This window comes from Loxodonta africana, chromosome 10, assembly GCF_030014295.1.
Source record: "Loxodonta africana isolate mLoxAfr1 chromosome 10, mLoxAfr1.hap2, whole genome shotgun sequence".
Classification (NCBI taxonomy): Eukaryota; Metazoa; Chordata; class Mammalia; order Proboscidea; family Elephantidae; genus Loxodonta; species Loxodonta africana.
In genome coordinates this window covers 70,277,137-70,295,199 of record NC_087351.1, presented here as the reverse complement: position 1 = coordinate 70,295,199, position 18,063 = coordinate 70,277,137, and the positions used below count along the sequence as shown (strand labels likewise).

General features: G+C 35.5%; 1 protein-coding gene across 2 annotated transcripts in view; it reads right to left on the bottom strand.

The window, feature by feature from the left end:
• Positions 1-18,063, bottom strand: part of ARID4A (AT-rich interaction domain 4A) — a 75,129-nt gene that overhangs the window by 51,077 nt on the left and 5,989 nt on the right. For both annotated transcript variants that reach the window (XM_064292536.1, XM_003408493.4), the window contains exons 5-9: positions 17,003-17,093; positions 7,778-7,857; positions 7,596-7,690; positions 4,409-4,541; positions 198-277 (exon numbers count right to left, since the gene is read on the bottom strand). In XM_064292536.1, coding sequence (XP_064148606.1) covers positions 198-277; positions 4,409-4,541; positions 7,596-7,690; positions 7,778-7,857; positions 17,003-17,093 — 479 coding nt within the window. The remainder of the gene's footprint in view (positions 1-197; positions 278-4,408; positions 4,542-7,595; positions 7,691-7,777; positions 7,858-17,002; positions 17,094-18,063) is intronic.

The window sequence follows — 18,063 nt, the reverse complement described above, 5'->3', positions numbered from 1 at the left end:
TGTTTTCACATTGTTCAGTTTTTATACAAAATTTAACAGTAAAAAAATAATTTATATTACAAAACATCAAAACATTATTAGATAACTTCTTAGTTCATGAAATGAAGATTTTTTAAAAATAAACTCTTAGGGATCTATCACTGTGATTTCATCTTTTTTCCTCCCACATTAATACTAGTAAGTGGTTCATTACTTACAATTTGGAATCAGTAAATGATCGAACTAAACACTGGTCTTTTTTCACTGTGATGTCATCATTACAGCTGGGAGATACTACCTAAAGTATCAAAGAAGAACAAATTGATTCCTAGTTCCCTTGCTCAGAAAAAAGAATATATTTTGGAAAAGAACATCTTTGTATCCTCTAACTTCTCAAATGGATTATATTTTACAAGGAATAGCTTCATTATCAATGAATTACTTATAAAAGAATGTCTCCTTATATCTTTTAACATATCAGTATTCTAGATATTTATCCATAGTTGTTATATTATAAAATGAACAATGAAATAGAAATTACAGTGCGACTCCTGCTTTTTTAAAAAATCAAGACTCATTTTAAGTCAAATAATAATCCATTTATTATTCAAAAAGTAAAATGTATGACCTGTGATGTAAATCTGCATAATAATAATTTTTTAAAATATTGGAATCACAGAATCTATTCTGAAATCTGGCTATTTGTTTAAAATAAACACCTAAGTTCACGTCATTACCACGATATACACAGTTTTTAGTAATTAAAACAAATCAGAGAAAATCTGAGCAAGGAAATTTTTGATTTCTTAACTTTTGAAAATAACATGTCTTCTTAACAGTTATCATTAGTAAATAAGTAATCTCTGTATATTCTTTACAAAACTTCATTATTAAAAGAAGAGTCTACTGACAAACTGCTGAAATACACCTGCTCATCACCACCCTTGACACTAGCCCCTCTGCAACAATCTGGATCGGCGCTGTCCACAGAACTTGACGCAGTGATGGAAGTACTTCATATCTGCATTGCCCAATACAGTAGCCACGAGCCACATAGGGCTGCACACTTGAAATGCGGCTAGGACAACTGAGAAACTAAATCCTATTTAATTTTTATTAAGTTGAATTTGAATTTAAATAGCCACAGGTGGCTCATGGTTAACACATTAGTGCATATTCACATAATTATATATCCTTGGTAGTCACATCAGCTGTCTTAACACCAGATGGAAGTCTTTTTGTTTGTTTGGTAGGTGCTGATTAATATTAGATAGTAATATACGCAGCTGCCTCTGCCCTCAAGAAGCTAACAGTGTAATGAAGGGACAAACACAAAAAGGTACTTAAACACAATGGAAACTAAGTTCAGTGACACCACTAGGCACAGGATAATTTGAAAACACCTAGAAGAAAGATTTAGCTCATTCTGAGTAAGGAAAAGATGTGGTAGCAATGGCTTAAGCTAAATCTTATGGGATGAGTAGGCACAACCCAAGGAGCCCTGGTGACACAGTGGTTAAGAGCTGGGCTGCTAACCAAAAGGTCGGCGGTTCAAACCCACCACCTCCTTCGTGGGAGAAAGATGTGGCTGGCAGTCTGCTTCTGTAAAGATTTATAGCCTTGGAAACCCTACTGATGCAGTTCTACTCTATCCTATAGGGTCACTTTGAGTTGGAATTTGACTCAGTGGCAATGGGTTTGGTTTGGTGGTCTGGAGGCACAACCCAAGGCCTAATTACCTCACCTATGAACTACACTGATGGCCTCCAAATTGATTGATCCACCTCTAGTCTTTCCAACAACAATTAAACCAACATACACTGCCTCATTAACATTCCTAAACGTACAGCTCAAATAACGTCACTTTTCTATAAAATTCTCTATAGAATTATATCCAAATTCCTTAGACAGAATTTTAAAATTCTTTCATGCCCTAGCTCCAAACTAGTCATACGTCCTACTACTTCTCTACTCACATCTAATACTTTAGCCAGGATGGATTCCCTGAACAAATAGTTTCCTGAACAAACCCCTTTGCTTTTCTGATTTTATTTCTCTTGTTTCCTCTAAAAAAGTCCCCAAGTAAAGTTCTGCTTTAAATCCTTCAAGGGTCAGCTCAAATGCACCTTCTTCATGAGGCTTTCTGGATTTGCTTCAGATAAATGTAATTTCTGGCTGCAGTGTGATGGATCATTTTTGTGTGGCCTTTCTAGCCACGGTCTTGTAACTCTCACCCAAGTGACTGGGTGAAATGGTGTGATAGTGTAATTGTGGCCCACCAAAGGGATTGGTCAGTTTTGCTATCCTGCTGGGCTTGAAATGAGCCACCCCAGAGGTGGGAAAGAGAGAATCCCACCACCACCAGGAAAGAACAGCCAGGAGCCAGCGTATCCTTTGGACTCGGGATTCATGCCCTGGGAGGCTCCTAGGACCAGGAGACAGAGAGAGAGCCAGTGGTAACCCTGAACACAATTGAGAAGCAGTGGCAGGAGAGACCTGGCAGAAGGAGATGGTGCTGTGGGCTTCCTGGTCCACAGAGAGAGAAACCTGAGTGCCTTTGGCCAGAGGCCTATGGCCAGGGAGAGGTGTGCCTGGAAGCACAGCTGGGAAGTGTTTGTCCTGATGGAAGAGCTGTATCCTCAGTGTTCCTGAGGCTGAAATGTAACCTGTTACTTCCCTAAAAAACGCCATAATTGTGAGTATTGACTGTGAGTTCTGTGTGGCCATTGCAATGAATTATCAAACCCAGAAGAGAAGTAGAGAGTGCCATGGGAGGGATGGTTGGTGTCAGAACTGGCAAAGATGGTGGAGACAGGAGGCATGTCAGACCTCCGCCTCATAGCAATCAGCCTTGGGCTGTTGATCTTCATTCTCCTTCTGAAGTGTGAAGTTAGAGGAGGTCAAACTCCGCCTCCCTGCCATTTCTACACTGGCCAAAAAGACTCAATATTGAACATATACTATTTTATAGTATAGTTACATGGATTATTCTCTACGTTAGACTATAAAATTGTCAAATATAAGAGTCATGCATTACTCCCCCTTTATTTTCTGCATCACCTAGAAAACGATAAATCAAGTAAATAAAGGAATTTGTAAAATAATCTCTTGGCAAACTGTAACTTGAAATATTCAGAATCCAAACCCATTTACTTATCTGCCTGTACAAAGGAAAAGGCTAAAAGAATTTTTAGAATGGAAGCAAACCCATTATATAGGAATTGAGTAATATATTTACACGCACACAGAAACACTGCCTCAGCTCTTTAAAAAATTATAATCTAACTGGGGACACATTTTTTTGTGTGTGTGCCAAAATTATTTTTACAGATAATAAATGGTATCAAAATTCAGAGAAGGAGGAGGTGTACTTATGTTAGGGTGATTAGGGGAGACCCTGCAGAAAGGTAGGACTTGAGCTGAACCTTAAGACAGAAAAAATGTGAGGAGGAGAAGAGTAAGACAAGGAAGGGCAGACAGGTATTAATTACCAGGTATTATGGATTTCTCTCATGAAGTCATCTCCTGTCCATCCCTTCTTCTCATTCCTTCCCAATGTCAGCAAAGATTAGCTTTCTCTACCAACTAATTGAACACTTGGCATTTCCAAAGCCTTCTTTAAAATCTAGGTGTACCCTCCCTTTCCCCAATACTCCCTGTCCCACTCCAGCGTAGGCACCACAAAAAAAACTAATCTACTATATAATGTTTAATTAACATATAATCTCTTGGATATGTATAGTAAGCTTCTTGAGGGTAATATGTTCCAAGTCTCCCACTTTTCTCTCTCCTAAGGACCCAGTACAAAGTTGAATGCACATCAGATCCTCAGTAAACACTGACTTGATTGATTTAAGGTAGAGGTAAAGGCCGGGAAGAGTGGGAAAGAACCTGAGTAAAGTAGAGTGTTTACACTGAAAACAGGAAACTGAGAGCTAAGGACGACCTCAAATATCCATCTAAGAATGCAGAATTGATCCACTATGTAGTCACTGAAGGTTTTTGAGACTGGGGCTATCATGATTAACTCAATATTTTAAAAAGACTTCTCTATAAAAGCTATTTCGAGAAAATTAGTCCGAATTTAGTAAAGAAACAATTCAGGAATCAAGTTAAAGGAGGTAGTTCCTATAAATCAAGTGTAAAATGGTAATAAGAACAGAGAATAAAAAGAGGCCACTGGACACATTTTGAAAGAAGAACTCAAAGATCTCAATAAATTAATGGTTACAGAGAATTAAAGAAAGGAAATAACAAAAGAAGACACTGAAGTTTTCTGGACCCTATACGACTGTTCAATTTTTAGATCTACAATAAAATTCAAATTAAATTTGTGTAATACTTCTAAAATATTTTAAATGCTTTTTAAAAATCTACATCAAATAAATCATTTAAATGTTTGATTAACTGCATAAAAAATCTTGCTTACCAAAGCAGGATACCATTCAGTCTTCTCAGATGTAGCTATCACACTTACAACTTTTCCTAATAATTCATCATTGAGACGTCGCTTATCTTCATCTTCCTCCTCACTACTTTCTTCTTCCTTTTCATCTTCCGTACTAAAAGTTAAAATAACTTCATCACGATCCTAAGATAAACCATTTCTGATACAGTCAGGATGGTGTGAATTTAACACATACAATGCAAATTCTAATCTGGATTACTTTGGAATAGTAGTAGCCTCTTCATTCTTACTGAATTGAGGAGATGGATACTTCCATAGCCCTACAGAAAACAGTCCTGAGCTATCCATAGTAACTCTGAGTTCATGTCACTAGGCAATGAGTATCAGGACTTAGACTCTCTTTCCAATCACTGGCTAGGACAGAAAAGCCTAATTATACCACCTTCGACTATATACTGTACCAACTATTTTTGTAAAAATATTGCCCTTCTCCTTTTTATGTCAGATAAAATAACTTTAATTTCTAACAGGTTATGAAGTAATTTCATTTAAACACATATGAGGGTTTATATAGGTAACATATCTGGATAAATGAAGTTTATGCTTAAGTGTCAACAATGTATATTAATTTTAAGCCTATAATTTTTTTTAAATAAAAACAGATATATATATATATATATATATCCTATTTTACTTCTTGATGAGTATATACTTGAATAATCTGACATCTTCCTGAAGACACTGTCCTGCAATACGTTCATACCTTTGGGGTTTATTAAGGTACGCAAGGCTTCAAAGCTGTTTAGTTTCCTATCTTTTTAAGGTCTTATTCCTTCTTTCCCCTCACAGACTTTTCAGCTTCAAACTCCACACTGTTTACTGTCTGCATCCACTAATCTTTTCTGTTTTTCCTTTGACACTTCTACTTGTTTCTTCAAACCTTTTGAGAAACCAGATGACTCAACTTCTTAAAATTCTAAGTAAAACCAGCATAAGTAAGCTTTCAGTAAAAGTCTATGGCGCAATCTTATGAATAAAATACCTAGACATTATTAGTTTATTAAATAAATATCGTGTTGTTGTTATTGCTAGCTGTGATTGAGTTCTGACTCATGGTGACCCCGTATGTGCAGAGTAGAACTGCTCCATAAGGTTTTCAAGGATGTGACCTTTAGGAAGATCGCCAGGCCTGTCTTGTGAGGCACCTTTGGGTGGGTTCAAATTACAAACCTTTAGGCTTGTAGTCAAGAGCTTAACCATTTGCACCACCTAGGGACTCCTAAATATCATGTAGTGAGTACTTACTGCATACTGATAAATTTATATACATACTTAATTCTCACAAAAATTGGCAAGATATTACCATTCCTATTGTACTCAGCCGTAATCCTGGAATAATATCTTGTGGTTTTTGTGAAGATTTGAGATAACATACGTAAGTGTACTTAACTTCAAAGAGATTAAGTAATTTTCCCAACATGTCCTATCTAGTAAGCGGCTGAGCCAGGATTTGTATTTAGGGTCCTCAGTGGTCTTTCATTATTTCTTTCTGGTTTACAACAATGTTTTTTATCACTGAGGTTGCCATAAAATTTAGGCATTATTTTTTAATTTGGACTTTGCTTTTTAAAATCTTCATTATTTTAAAAACATATACTCCCTGACAGCAATAAATATATCTAATACCTGGATCTTGGTTTCTAAATATTTTGCACTAAAAGGAACCAGGGACCCGCCCCTCCCCAACCCCCGCAGAAATAGGTGATTCCAGAGCTGGGGCAGGAAAAATTTAAGATGAGCCTAAAATATCTTCTTGTGCCTGAAAATAAGAAATTTCTTTAAAAAAATGCTGAGGGTATATTAAAAGGGCATAAAAGCCATCATGCAGAGGCTCCCAATGGCTAAATCTGAAACAATTTGAGCATCAAAATGAATAAAAAGAACACTGAATTATAACCTACTTAGTAAAATAACAATCTGTGAATCCATAATGGTAAGAAGGACAAGTTCTTCTTATAGCTGAAAGGTAAGTGATGTATAAGGAATGAAAAATTAGAAAAATCACTATTTTGCTGCCATCATAGTAACTGACTCAGGCAATAATCATCAATGGATGCTAAAACTACTCAGTGAAAATTTGATGGAGAAGGTAATATTTAAACAGACTAAAAGTATCACCACAGATTATTTATAAATTACAAAGGGAAAAATAATAACTACAGTAACTTTGAGAAATTTTGCATATACCACCTTAACCAGGTGACCAAAGTTAACATCACCAATTACGGGATAAACTGGTAACATGTGCTCCCTGATGAGCTTGCACTAAAAAGGACACAACAGTGCTTAATGTAGTATTACTGTCAAAAATGTTTAGCCTAAATCTAATAGTGAGGAAAGAAGAAGACAAACTAATACTGATAAACACTCTACAAAACAACTGACCCGTACCCTTCAAAAAGTAAGTTCATGAAAGATAAAAAAGGCTAAGGAACTATTCCCGATTTTTAAAGGAGTCTCAAGAACTACATCAGATTCAATGCACAATCCTGAACTGGATCCTAGACTTGGGGAAGGGGAAGGAAATACTATAAAGGACAGTATTAGGACAACTGGCAATATTTGAAATATTGACTATTATTAGGGAACAGTATTCTGTCAATGTCAAATTTCTGGAATTTGATACTATATGGTTATATAAAAGAATATTCTTGTTATTAGGTATTTGAGTGTAGAATTACTGTGCTTACAGTTTCCTCTCAAGTGGTTCATCAAAATAAAAATTATTAGAAAATTAAAAATAATTATGTATATATAAAGACAAAATGATAATGCAAATATGGCAAAAAAATGTCAACAGGTTAAGAGAATATGCGAGCTCACTATACTATTCTTGCAATTTTTACACCGAAATGTTTTTAAAATAAAGAAAAAATACATACACTCAAAATAGGAAAACCATCATATCAATTAAGGAATTTGGCAAAGCAGTTTAAAGCAAAAATAACTTTTTTAAAAAAAGGAGCTGTGATAATTCTTGGACAAAGTGATGAGCATCATTAAAATCAAGGCCCGCTCAAGCAAAGTATCTAACATGAGGATACGAGATACTACGGAAGCGTTAAGGAAACAAATTTAGCCACTCCTAGAAAAGCCACTGGTTTAATGCTGTAATAATTTAAAGTTACTAGCATATGAAAAAACTCACACAGGAAGAGAGGACCTCCTTCCTCTGTTCGTCTTCTTTGCAATTACTGGAGTTCCAAAATGCTCTGGATTTGTTAATGGAAGCTGGTCAAGTGTCTGCATAAGAAATATATTAGTTAAATCCACATTGTACCTGTTGGTCAGTACCTGTTCAACCCAGAAAGTCCATCCATGTCACCCTACCTCACTCTCTGCAAAATGTCTCTCCCCTTTCAGGCAAAGTGAGGTACGTCTCAGTGTTCTCTCATCACCATCATCAAACACTACAATAAGCAAAAGACATCAGAGAATTTATGCACACAAATTAATTAAATAAAAACGTAGCTTCATAAAATGCCATTACTGCTATTTATTTAGGGCTTAATATTTTTAAGAACTATTATTAATCACTTTTCAAAACCTTTGAAATCACAGTTCACTCTGTAGATACCAAACACAAAGTAAATGGCTGTTCCCAACTCCTAAGCATCTCTCCTGTTTTTCAATTTCTATCACTACAGAACCAACTTCTTAACCCATTACCAACCTAGTCCAAGTAAAAACATTAAAATACCTTCAATCCTAGAAGAATGAGTAAACACCTGGTTTAAAAAATGATTACGGGTTTTTCTCCACAGTTATCAATGGAGCACCCTTAACTTCAATAAGCTCTTTGACTCTTGGTAATGCTGTTGGTTTATTCTACTGCTTCCACTTATTTATATAATAAGCTAAAATAGTAGAAGTACTGGTTGCCAAAGTCTAAAGTTACAAGATTTAACATTTTTCTTTTGCAAGAAAAGGATATAAGTAGTTCAGAAATAAAGGTTGAAGCAAGGCAACACCACAAACAAACAACAAAAAACCCTCTAAAAACAGAAGCCATAATTGCATGGAAGCTTTTCCTCAAAAGCATTTTACTTTTTTTTTTAAAATCATACTACTTGAAGCTCTGTTTAAAATTTTCGAGAAAATAGGGGTAAGGAATCTGACAATTTACTACCAGTATTCTCCATATTTCTGATTATTTTGATATTTATAGATTAAATTTTTCAGAAATGTACTGTTGCACCTAATATTTACCAAGTTTATTAAAAAGAAAATGCTCTTGGAAGACACCTGATTGCCCAAACTTATAAAGACATAAAATGTAAGAAGAATTCTTATCTCAGATACACAACATGCATATTCATTCAACAAATGTTTTTACAGATTATAAAAATAAAATATACACAGGAAAGCACATATACCCCAAAAATGACTATTATTAAAATTTAATCCTAATGCTTATAATTCTAGATGCTTTTCCATTCTAACGGAACAGGTAGTTTTAATAAAGAAAAATTCTATACTTTATCTTGTTTAGTATCTTAGACTTTTAAAAAATTTTTATTGTGCTTTAAGTGAAAGTTTACAAATCAAGTCAGTCTCTCATACAAAAATTTATACACACCTTGCTATATCCTAATTGCTCTCCCCCAATGAGACAGCCAGCTCCTTCCCTCCACTCTCTTTTCGTGTCCATTCCGTCAGCTTCTAACCCCCTCTGCACTCTCATTTCCCCTCCAGATAAGAGATGCCAACATAGTCTCAAGTGTCTACTTGATCCAAGAAGCTCATTCTTCACCAGCATCTTTTTCTATCCCATTGTCCAGTCCAATCCCTGTCTGAAGAGTTGGCTTTGGGAATGGTTCCTGTCCTGGGCCAAGAGAAGGTCTGGGGGCCATAACCACTGGGGTCCTTCTAGTCTCAGTCAGACCATTAAATCTGGTCTTTTTATGAGAATTTGGGGTCTGCATCCTACTGCTCTCCTGCTCCCTCAGGGGTTCTCTATTGTGTTCCCTGTCACGGCAGTCATCGGTTGTAGCTGGGCACCATCTAGTTCTTCTGGTCTCAGGCTGATGTAGTCTCTGATTTATGTGGCTCTTTCTGTCTCTTGGGCTCGTAATTACCTTGTGTCCTTGGTGTTCTTCATTCTCCTTTGATCCAGGTGGGTTGAGAACAATTGATGCATCTTAGATGGCTGCTTGCTAGGGTTTAAGACCCCTGACGCCACTCTCCAAAGTGGGACGCAGAATGTTTTCTTAACAGATTTTATTATGCCAACTGACTCCCTGAAACCGTGGTCCCCAAACCCCCACCCCTGCTATGCTGGACTTCGAAGCATTCAGTTTATTCAGGAAACAACTTTGCTTTTGGTTTAGTCCAGTTGTGCTGACCTCCCCTGTATTGTGTGTTTTCTTTCCCTTCACCTGTCTAATTAGTGAATATCCCTCTCCCTCTTTTCTTGCCTCCCTCCCCCCTCTTGTAACCATCAAAGAATATATTCTTCTGTTTAAACTACTTCTAAAGTTCTTATAATGGTGGTTTTATACAGTATTTGTCCTTTTGCAACTAATTTCACTCAGCATAATGCCTTCCAGATTCCTCCATATTATGAAATGTTTCACAGATTCATCACTGTTCTTTATCGATGCGTAGTATTCCATTGTGTGAATACAGCATAATTTATTTATCCATTCATCCAATGACGGGCACCTTAGTTGCTTCCATCTTATTTCTATTGTAAACATTGCAACGAACATGGGTGTGCATGTATCTGTTCATGTAGAGGCTCCTATTTTTCTAGGATATATTCCAAGGAGTGGGATTGCTGGATCGTATGGTAGTTCTATTTCTAGCTTTTTAAGGAAGTGCCAAATTGAATTCCAAAGTGGTTGTACCATTTTATATTCCCACCAGCAGTGTATAGGTGTTCCAGTCTCTCCACAACCTAACATTTATTATTTTGTGTTTTTTGCATTAATCCAGTATCTTAGATTCTTCACTGTTTATAATTACAATCCTGCATTTATTTTTTTTAATTAAACACTTGCCTCCAAATCACAAACTTGTTTTTTTCTAGCAACTTGATTAGATAAAAGCAACCAACTTCTTCAATATTTACCTACTTCAATCAGTTCTTCCTCTTAAACTAAAGATATCTAAATTAGATTCTCTTAAACATCCGAGACAATGTAGAGAAAATTAAAAGCTCCTGAAGCACAAATTCACAGAACCACAACGATTCCACAAGAGCAGCTATGCTATATACTGTCAATAATACATAAATTAATGACTGCTTAGAGGCACAATGACATGATAGAACACAACAGCCTCCAACAATCACATCACTGACCTGTGCCTGTGCCCGATTAACAGTGCCCTAAAAAATTACAATCCTTAGTGTCAACAAGTCTAATGAATAAGCAACTGTTCTTTTAAAAGTTCAGAATCATGAAACTATCACAAGCTAAACTTAAAATACTAAATAATAAAGCCTTAAAGGTTCTAATTTTCCTTAATGCCTACAAACCAAAGACAGTGAAGCTGGACAGGCACGTGCACATACATACACCTAAATGGAAATGTGAGGAAGGAAAATGAGAATTTAAGACAAATAAACACTATCAAATTTATATAAAAAAATCTTTTCCATAGTGTTTTATCATTAATTGCAGTCCCAAATAAAAGTGTTCTGATGACAAATTTCAATAATTCGATTTCCTTTTTTTTTTTTTAAATAATGACTTTGAAATAAGATCAATCAGGATTTTGAAGGGAAAAATTAATTTCACTTACATACTTTATTGTGGCTAGAAATAATGTTTAAGAACCAAAAGGATTTATCGAAAGGAGGTTATGGGACAAAAAATAATTTTACAATTTTACCTAAGAATCCTTCCAACTTCAAGTGAATAAACAGGAACCATTTTTCTTTTTTATTTACGAAACTACACAGCTGTATGCATTTGAATAATTTATACAACTTTGTTAAGCCATATAACTTTTCCATATTTTCTGAATAGAAAATCTAACAACACAGTGGACTTCTTAATCATGAAATCCCTGATTATCAAAACCAAGAAGTACCACGTATAAGAAGTTTTCTTTATAATTTCCATGTTAGAAGTACCATCTAAAAAGACACAAAATTTGTAGGCACTGAAAAGTAACTCTGGCATTTGGTAACTGTGAAATAATTGGTGAACACAGTAAATCTAGCTTCTTTTTTTAGTAACAGGAATTTTACTACAGCATGTCAAGAGAAAACAGTAAGACTATAAGCCTTTAGTGATCCTATGCAATGTCTTACATTTGTCAAAGATAGCATTTGAATAATTATTCATTTAGTGCAATAAAACATGTACATGGCCAAAAGTAGTAGCTCCATTATTGTGTTAGATAAATGCTAAAATCTAAATTGAGGAAAATGGCAAAGCTGAGATTTGCACAGTTAACATTTATTCATATTAGACAAACTAGACAAAACAATACACAATGCAAATAAACATACAAATCCTAACCCTAATCTGTGGGAGAAGGATGTGGCAGTCTGCTTCTGTAAAGATTTACAGCCTTGGAAACCCCATGGGGCAGTTCTACTGTCCTATAGGGTTATTATGAGTCGGACTGGACTCTATGGCAGTGGGTTTAGTTTTGGTTAGCCCTAATCTGCTAGAATTCAGAGACAAAAAAAGTTTAACAGGTGGCTGATTGTTAAATACAAAAGATTTGTTTACCTGCTATCGAAGTAAGATAACAACTAAATTAACTTTATCTACCTTGAGGCATAATTGACTATTGCTTATTGAGCATCTTCTGATCCTAAGAGCAGCCTCTGCCAAGGTAGGAATCCCTTAACCTCCTTTGATAAAGAAATCAAGGATCCGAAGGTTAACCAATGAGCTATAATTTAGTTAAGGGGGTCTAAAATCATTATAACAAATAGGTATGAAGTAGAAGAGCAAAATGAATACCGAGGAGGAAGCCAAGAAGTTTAACTTGGGAAAAACTGTTACACCTGTGTACAGCAGTTATGATAACAGAATATTTCATGTAATAGAGAAAAAACATATATATGTATGTTATAATATATACACCCTAGATAAAACCAATAGTTCTATTATTCACAGAATGATCTGTGATAATTACAGAAATTCCCCAGCAACTATATATGGTCAAAACTTTCAGGAAGCTGAAAACTTAACTGATTTTCAAATGTATAACTACATTAACAAAATATTATGGGAATACTAAATCTTATAAAAGGCCATTTGAATAATGGGTTAAAGCCTATCACAGGACTGAACAGATTTCTTTCTCGCTAAGTACTTCTTTGTAAATGAATGATTTCCTAGTCAGGAGAATAACCACATGGCTTCGAAAACATTTTGTATGATAAAACCTAGAAAAACCAGAGTCTGTGTAAACTGGAAACCTGTCAGAGAAGGAAAACGCAAATATTTTCCACTAAAAAACGAGCAATAGAAAAGTGGTAAGACTGTACCCAGCCAAAGGCAGAAAACTTGCAGGACTGGGAAAAACAAGGCAGTCCCATCGAGTTTCGGCTCTCACATGATTCACTATAGTTGATTTTTGTCATAACATCTGTAGCAAGGGATTCTAGCTAAATTAAAAGCCTTATTACCTTGCAACATAGTCTACAAAATTCAGCTCACTAGTTTAAAAATCTACTCAATACTCTATTAACTAGAACTTCCATAAAATCTGATACAACTGATTTTCAAAACAGTGACTACAAGGCACAAAAAAAATCTAATTCATTAAAGCATTTCTTGGTACAAAAATACATTAACGTAAATGACAAATGAGATTTTAACGTTAAACTTAAAATGTGATGTATGAGGACATGTAAATTTTACTGTTAATTTTTTTCTTTACATTTTCCTGATTTTTCCAATTGAGTACCATATGCTCTTTCATGTCCCAAAAAAGGCAGGAATACTTTAAAAATGTCTTATCAACCACTGTATTTACCAGGAATTAATGACAACATTCAAGTTGAGATGTAAATTCTAAACCCAATTTGACACTTTTGGAATGGACAGCTTGCATACTTCCATATACATCGGATTCCTTATCTTCAATGCAAGGTTATGAACTGCCAAATGAATAAACTATGCTAGGAAGCACTGTTTTCCAACAGGAAGAGGAAATACTTTCAATGTTTTTTTAAAAAAAAAGCATGTGCTGGGGCTATTTACTGTTCAACATTAGAGGGCAAGGTATGATTAGCAAATCAAAAAATGGAATCATACTAGACCCATAACTTCTTTCAAAACTGGTTAATCAACTGCAACAGAAGATAAATTAATACTTATATAAAAAGGAGTTAATCTCACTGACTCATTACATAACTTTTGATCACTAATGATCATCATTTTTATTTGACCTAAACCAGCAGTGTGGCATCCTGTTTTTTTATCAATTTTAAGTCTAATAGAATTTCAGGAATCTCTTGAAGTCAAACAAAGTCATGGAGACAATGAATCCTTGTATAACTTTTTGGTTCTACCTGTAACACTTCATTAGAAACGAGAAATCAAGAAAAATTTGAAAACAGAACAATTCACCCCGAGAGGTAGTACCCATTTACCAGGTGCTGTCAGGCTGACTCTGACTCATGGCAACCCCAGGCATGTCAGGGTAGGACTGTGCTCCACGGGGTTTTCAATGGCTGATTTTTCAGAAGAAGATCACCAGGACCTTCTTCCACGGCACCTCTGGGTAGACTTGAACCTCCAACCTTTTCATTAGCAGTAGAGCGCATTAATTGTTTACACCACCTAGGGTCTCCAATACGTTTTAGGAGCTCAATAAAAGACAATTTTAGAAAGTTCCTGACCTGTGGGAGATCACGCGTTATGTTTTGCCACATTTTTCACTAACTAGCAATTAAATTTTTTAAACTCTGATCATTCTTTATATGGTTCACATCCTTCGGTATCTAAATGTTCTTTCTAGCAGAGTCTATATTGAGTGTATGTAACACAACAGTGCTTCTTAAACATCTTAAATTTTTACAGGTCTATCTCTCATGCACATAAATGCAAAATCTTAAATATTTTGAGTTCTTCTTCCAAATAAGTCTGTTTCTCCAGTTGTGGTCTGTTTTCCTAAGTGTGGACTACCTGCATTCAAATCACACAATATGCTTATTATGAAAAGGAAGATTCCTGAGTTGCCATCCTTGGACTTGCTAAATTGGAAAAACTCTGAAGCCTTCAAATCCTCATTTTTTTTCAAACGAGCACCAAGTGATTCTTACGTACACTAATACTTGTAATGAATTACATGCAATTAAGATTCTAAACTCTTTGAAAACAAGAATTACACAATTTCTTCTGTCATTACCCATCACAGAGAATCACCATAAAGAATGCTCAGTAATGACTAGTTTTTAGAACTGCTAAAATGCCACTCACATAGAGCACAGAGATCACTATTCATAACCGAAGAACTATTCTGGGATGCAGGAACCCAGAATGCGAAAGCTTGAAAGGTACTGCTTCTGCAGAAACATGAGCATTATATTAGTAGAGCTTTGTGAGTAAGGTGGATGCAACCTTGAGGCTGAGTACCACATAGGATGCAATATTAGTATTTGCGTATGCATTATATAATTTCCTGCAATTCTGCACACATGAAGTCCTGTCATTTTTACCAGTCCTGTGTTTTAATACAGCAAAATTGCATTTATGTAGGTACTCTTCTCAGAGTTAACATTAAGCTTAATTTTTAAATCTCTAACAGCTTCAGCCACAATTAAGCTTCCTAAAAATATTTAGTTCAAAATAATAGCATCATCGTGAACTAACTTCTAGGAGGTTCAGCAAGAATAAAAAAGGTTAGCAAACAGTAGTTACACACAGCTAATTGCTTCTCCTAATAGAAGTCACAGAGTAAAACACAGAAAATATAATTTTTAACCAAAACATGTACTTCACAGCTTTAAGCATCAACTGGACACCAATGATTTTGACACAAAGCAACAAATCAAGTGAATTAAAAGCCAAGGCCAATTTCTTTAAAAAGCAAACAAACTATTTGCTCTGTAAACCTTCAGCTAAATCACAATTTAAAAAAAGGCAAACAAACAAAAGCCTACATTTCCAAGATAACACTAAATTTATCAAGTATGGCTGATGGTTTTAAAGATTAAACCTAAAGGGTCATTTCTTTTCCTTCCACAAGGAAACCACACATTATAATTAAACCACTTACCCAAGATATAAATGTAGAACCCAAACAATGCAGTAGACATTCAGTGTAAAACAAAAGATTGTAACTTATCCACAGGATTGTGTAGTTTAAAAGTACTGATAGGAGATATGGGAAAGTTAACCATTGCTGTTCTCATCAACATAATGACAACAACTTTAAAATACTATTTTTAGTTTTTAAAGCCAGTAAAAGCTTATTCATGCAAGGTTAAGAATGTATTCATGTTAACAGCACGTACATCTTTCCTGAGGGCTTTTACTAAGATAGCCCTCACTATATCAAAAATCAAAAATTAAGCTACAATCATCTAAGCTTCAACCTAGTCAAAGATTTTTAGTCTGCAAATTCTGTGGTAACATCTACATTACACTTATATAAAACAGGTGGCACTACAATAAAAGATTACAGCTATGCAATCTTAATTGTAATTACAGAAAAAGCATGATTATTCATAACACTAACTTTTATTAACTTTTCTTATGGGAGAAAAATAACAATATAATTTAACTTCTTTGAAAAGAAACACCAAGGTAACCTAAAAAAGAAGTACATCCATGGATGAAATAGCTACGAGTAGCCAAGTTACTATAAGAAATAATAATTACCTCTTTTTATGGTCAATGGAATTTTTTGTTTTTTAATTTTACTGTGCTTTAGGTGAAAGTTTACAGTTAGTTTCTCAATCAAAAATTTATACACAAATTTTTTGTGACAGTGGTTGCAATCCCTGCAGTGTGTCGGCACTCTCTCCTTTTCCACTCCAGGTTCCCCGTGTTCATTCATCCAGTTTTCTTACTCCTTCCTGCCTTCTTGTCTTTGCTTTTGGGCAGGTGTTGCGCCCATTTGGTCTCTTATATTTGACTGAACTAAGAAGTAAGTTCTTCATCTATGTTACTGTTTGTTTTATAGGCCTATCTAATCTCTGGCTGAAAGGTAGACTTTGGGAGTGGCTTCAGTTCTGAGTTAGCAAGTGATCTGGGGGGCCATAACCTTGGGGGTTCCACCAATCTCTCTCAGGCCAGTAAGTCTGGTCTTTTTTTGTGAATTTGAATTTTTTAGAACATTTTCTTTACGAACTATGTTATGCCAATTGACCTAGACGTTCCCTGAGACCATGGTCCCCAGCCCTCAGCCCCAGTAACTCAGTCCCTCAAGGTGTTCGGATATGTCAAGAAATAATCATTTTTATCACCAGCAGGGCATCATTAAAATTTTAGCCAACTTTTTTTTGTTATATCCTGAAATTGACAGGAAACAACAATACATACTTCTCTGCCAACACAATGATTCACAGTATCTAAGAAACAGAGGTATATGCAACCCCTAAATCAAATCTATGTTTTAAATTACTCAGCTGCTTACCCACAGTATACCAACTAGCATCTGTCAACTTGCTGATAATAGCTTCCTGAAAGGATCCATCAGATGTCTTTGTTTCAACAATAGCTCCAACCTAAAACACAAAATCCAAATTTCATTAGCAAATTTAAACAAACAAACCAAATTACTTCCATCAACTATATGATCTGGTTAAATAAAAATAGTAATGATGCTTGTAATACTTTAACCTTCCATTAACTTAGATCTTCATTCTTTATAGTGTTTTTATTATGCAATTTGAGCCCCAAAACGCTGTAGCTATATTACCGCTATTTTATACACCGGAAATTGTGGCTTGGAAAGAGAAAATCATTTGTTAAAAGACTCCAGGATGAGAACCCAATCTCTTTAAACTATCAAATATAAGAACTCTAAAACCTAAGACAGCAAAAACAGCTATAATTTTCCTTCATAGAAATACTGGATTCAGTATCTGTACTTTTGTTTGTTTTTTTGGTGGCATAGTGGTTAAGACCTACAGCTGCTAACCAAAAGGTCAGCAGTTGGAATCCACCAGGCGCTCCTTGAAAACTCTATGGGGCAATTCTACTCTGTCCTATAGGGTCACAATAGGGTCGCTATGAGTTGGAATTGACTTGAAGGCAACGGGTTTGGTTTGGTTTTGGTTTTTAGGTAAAGGTTCATCTGGAGACAGAGGGATAGACCAGCTGACCTTTCAGTTTCCAGACCTTTGTATATTAGATATTAACCCAACTGGTACTCTGACATAACAGATATTTGTTACATTAAAAATGGCCAGAATTCCCAAAGCCAACTCTTCAGACAGGGATTGGCCTGGACAGGGGGATGGAGAGGGATGCTGGTGAGGAGTGAGCTTCTTGGATCTGGTGGACACTTGAGACTATGTTGGCATCTCCTGCCTGGAGGGGAGATGAGAGGATAGAAGGGGTTAGCAGCTGGCAGAATGGACACAAAAAGAGAGAGTAGAGATAGGGAGTGGGCTGTCTCATTACAGGGAGAGCAACTGGGAGTACGTACCAATGTGTATACAAGTTTTTGTGTGAGAGACTGACTTGATTTAT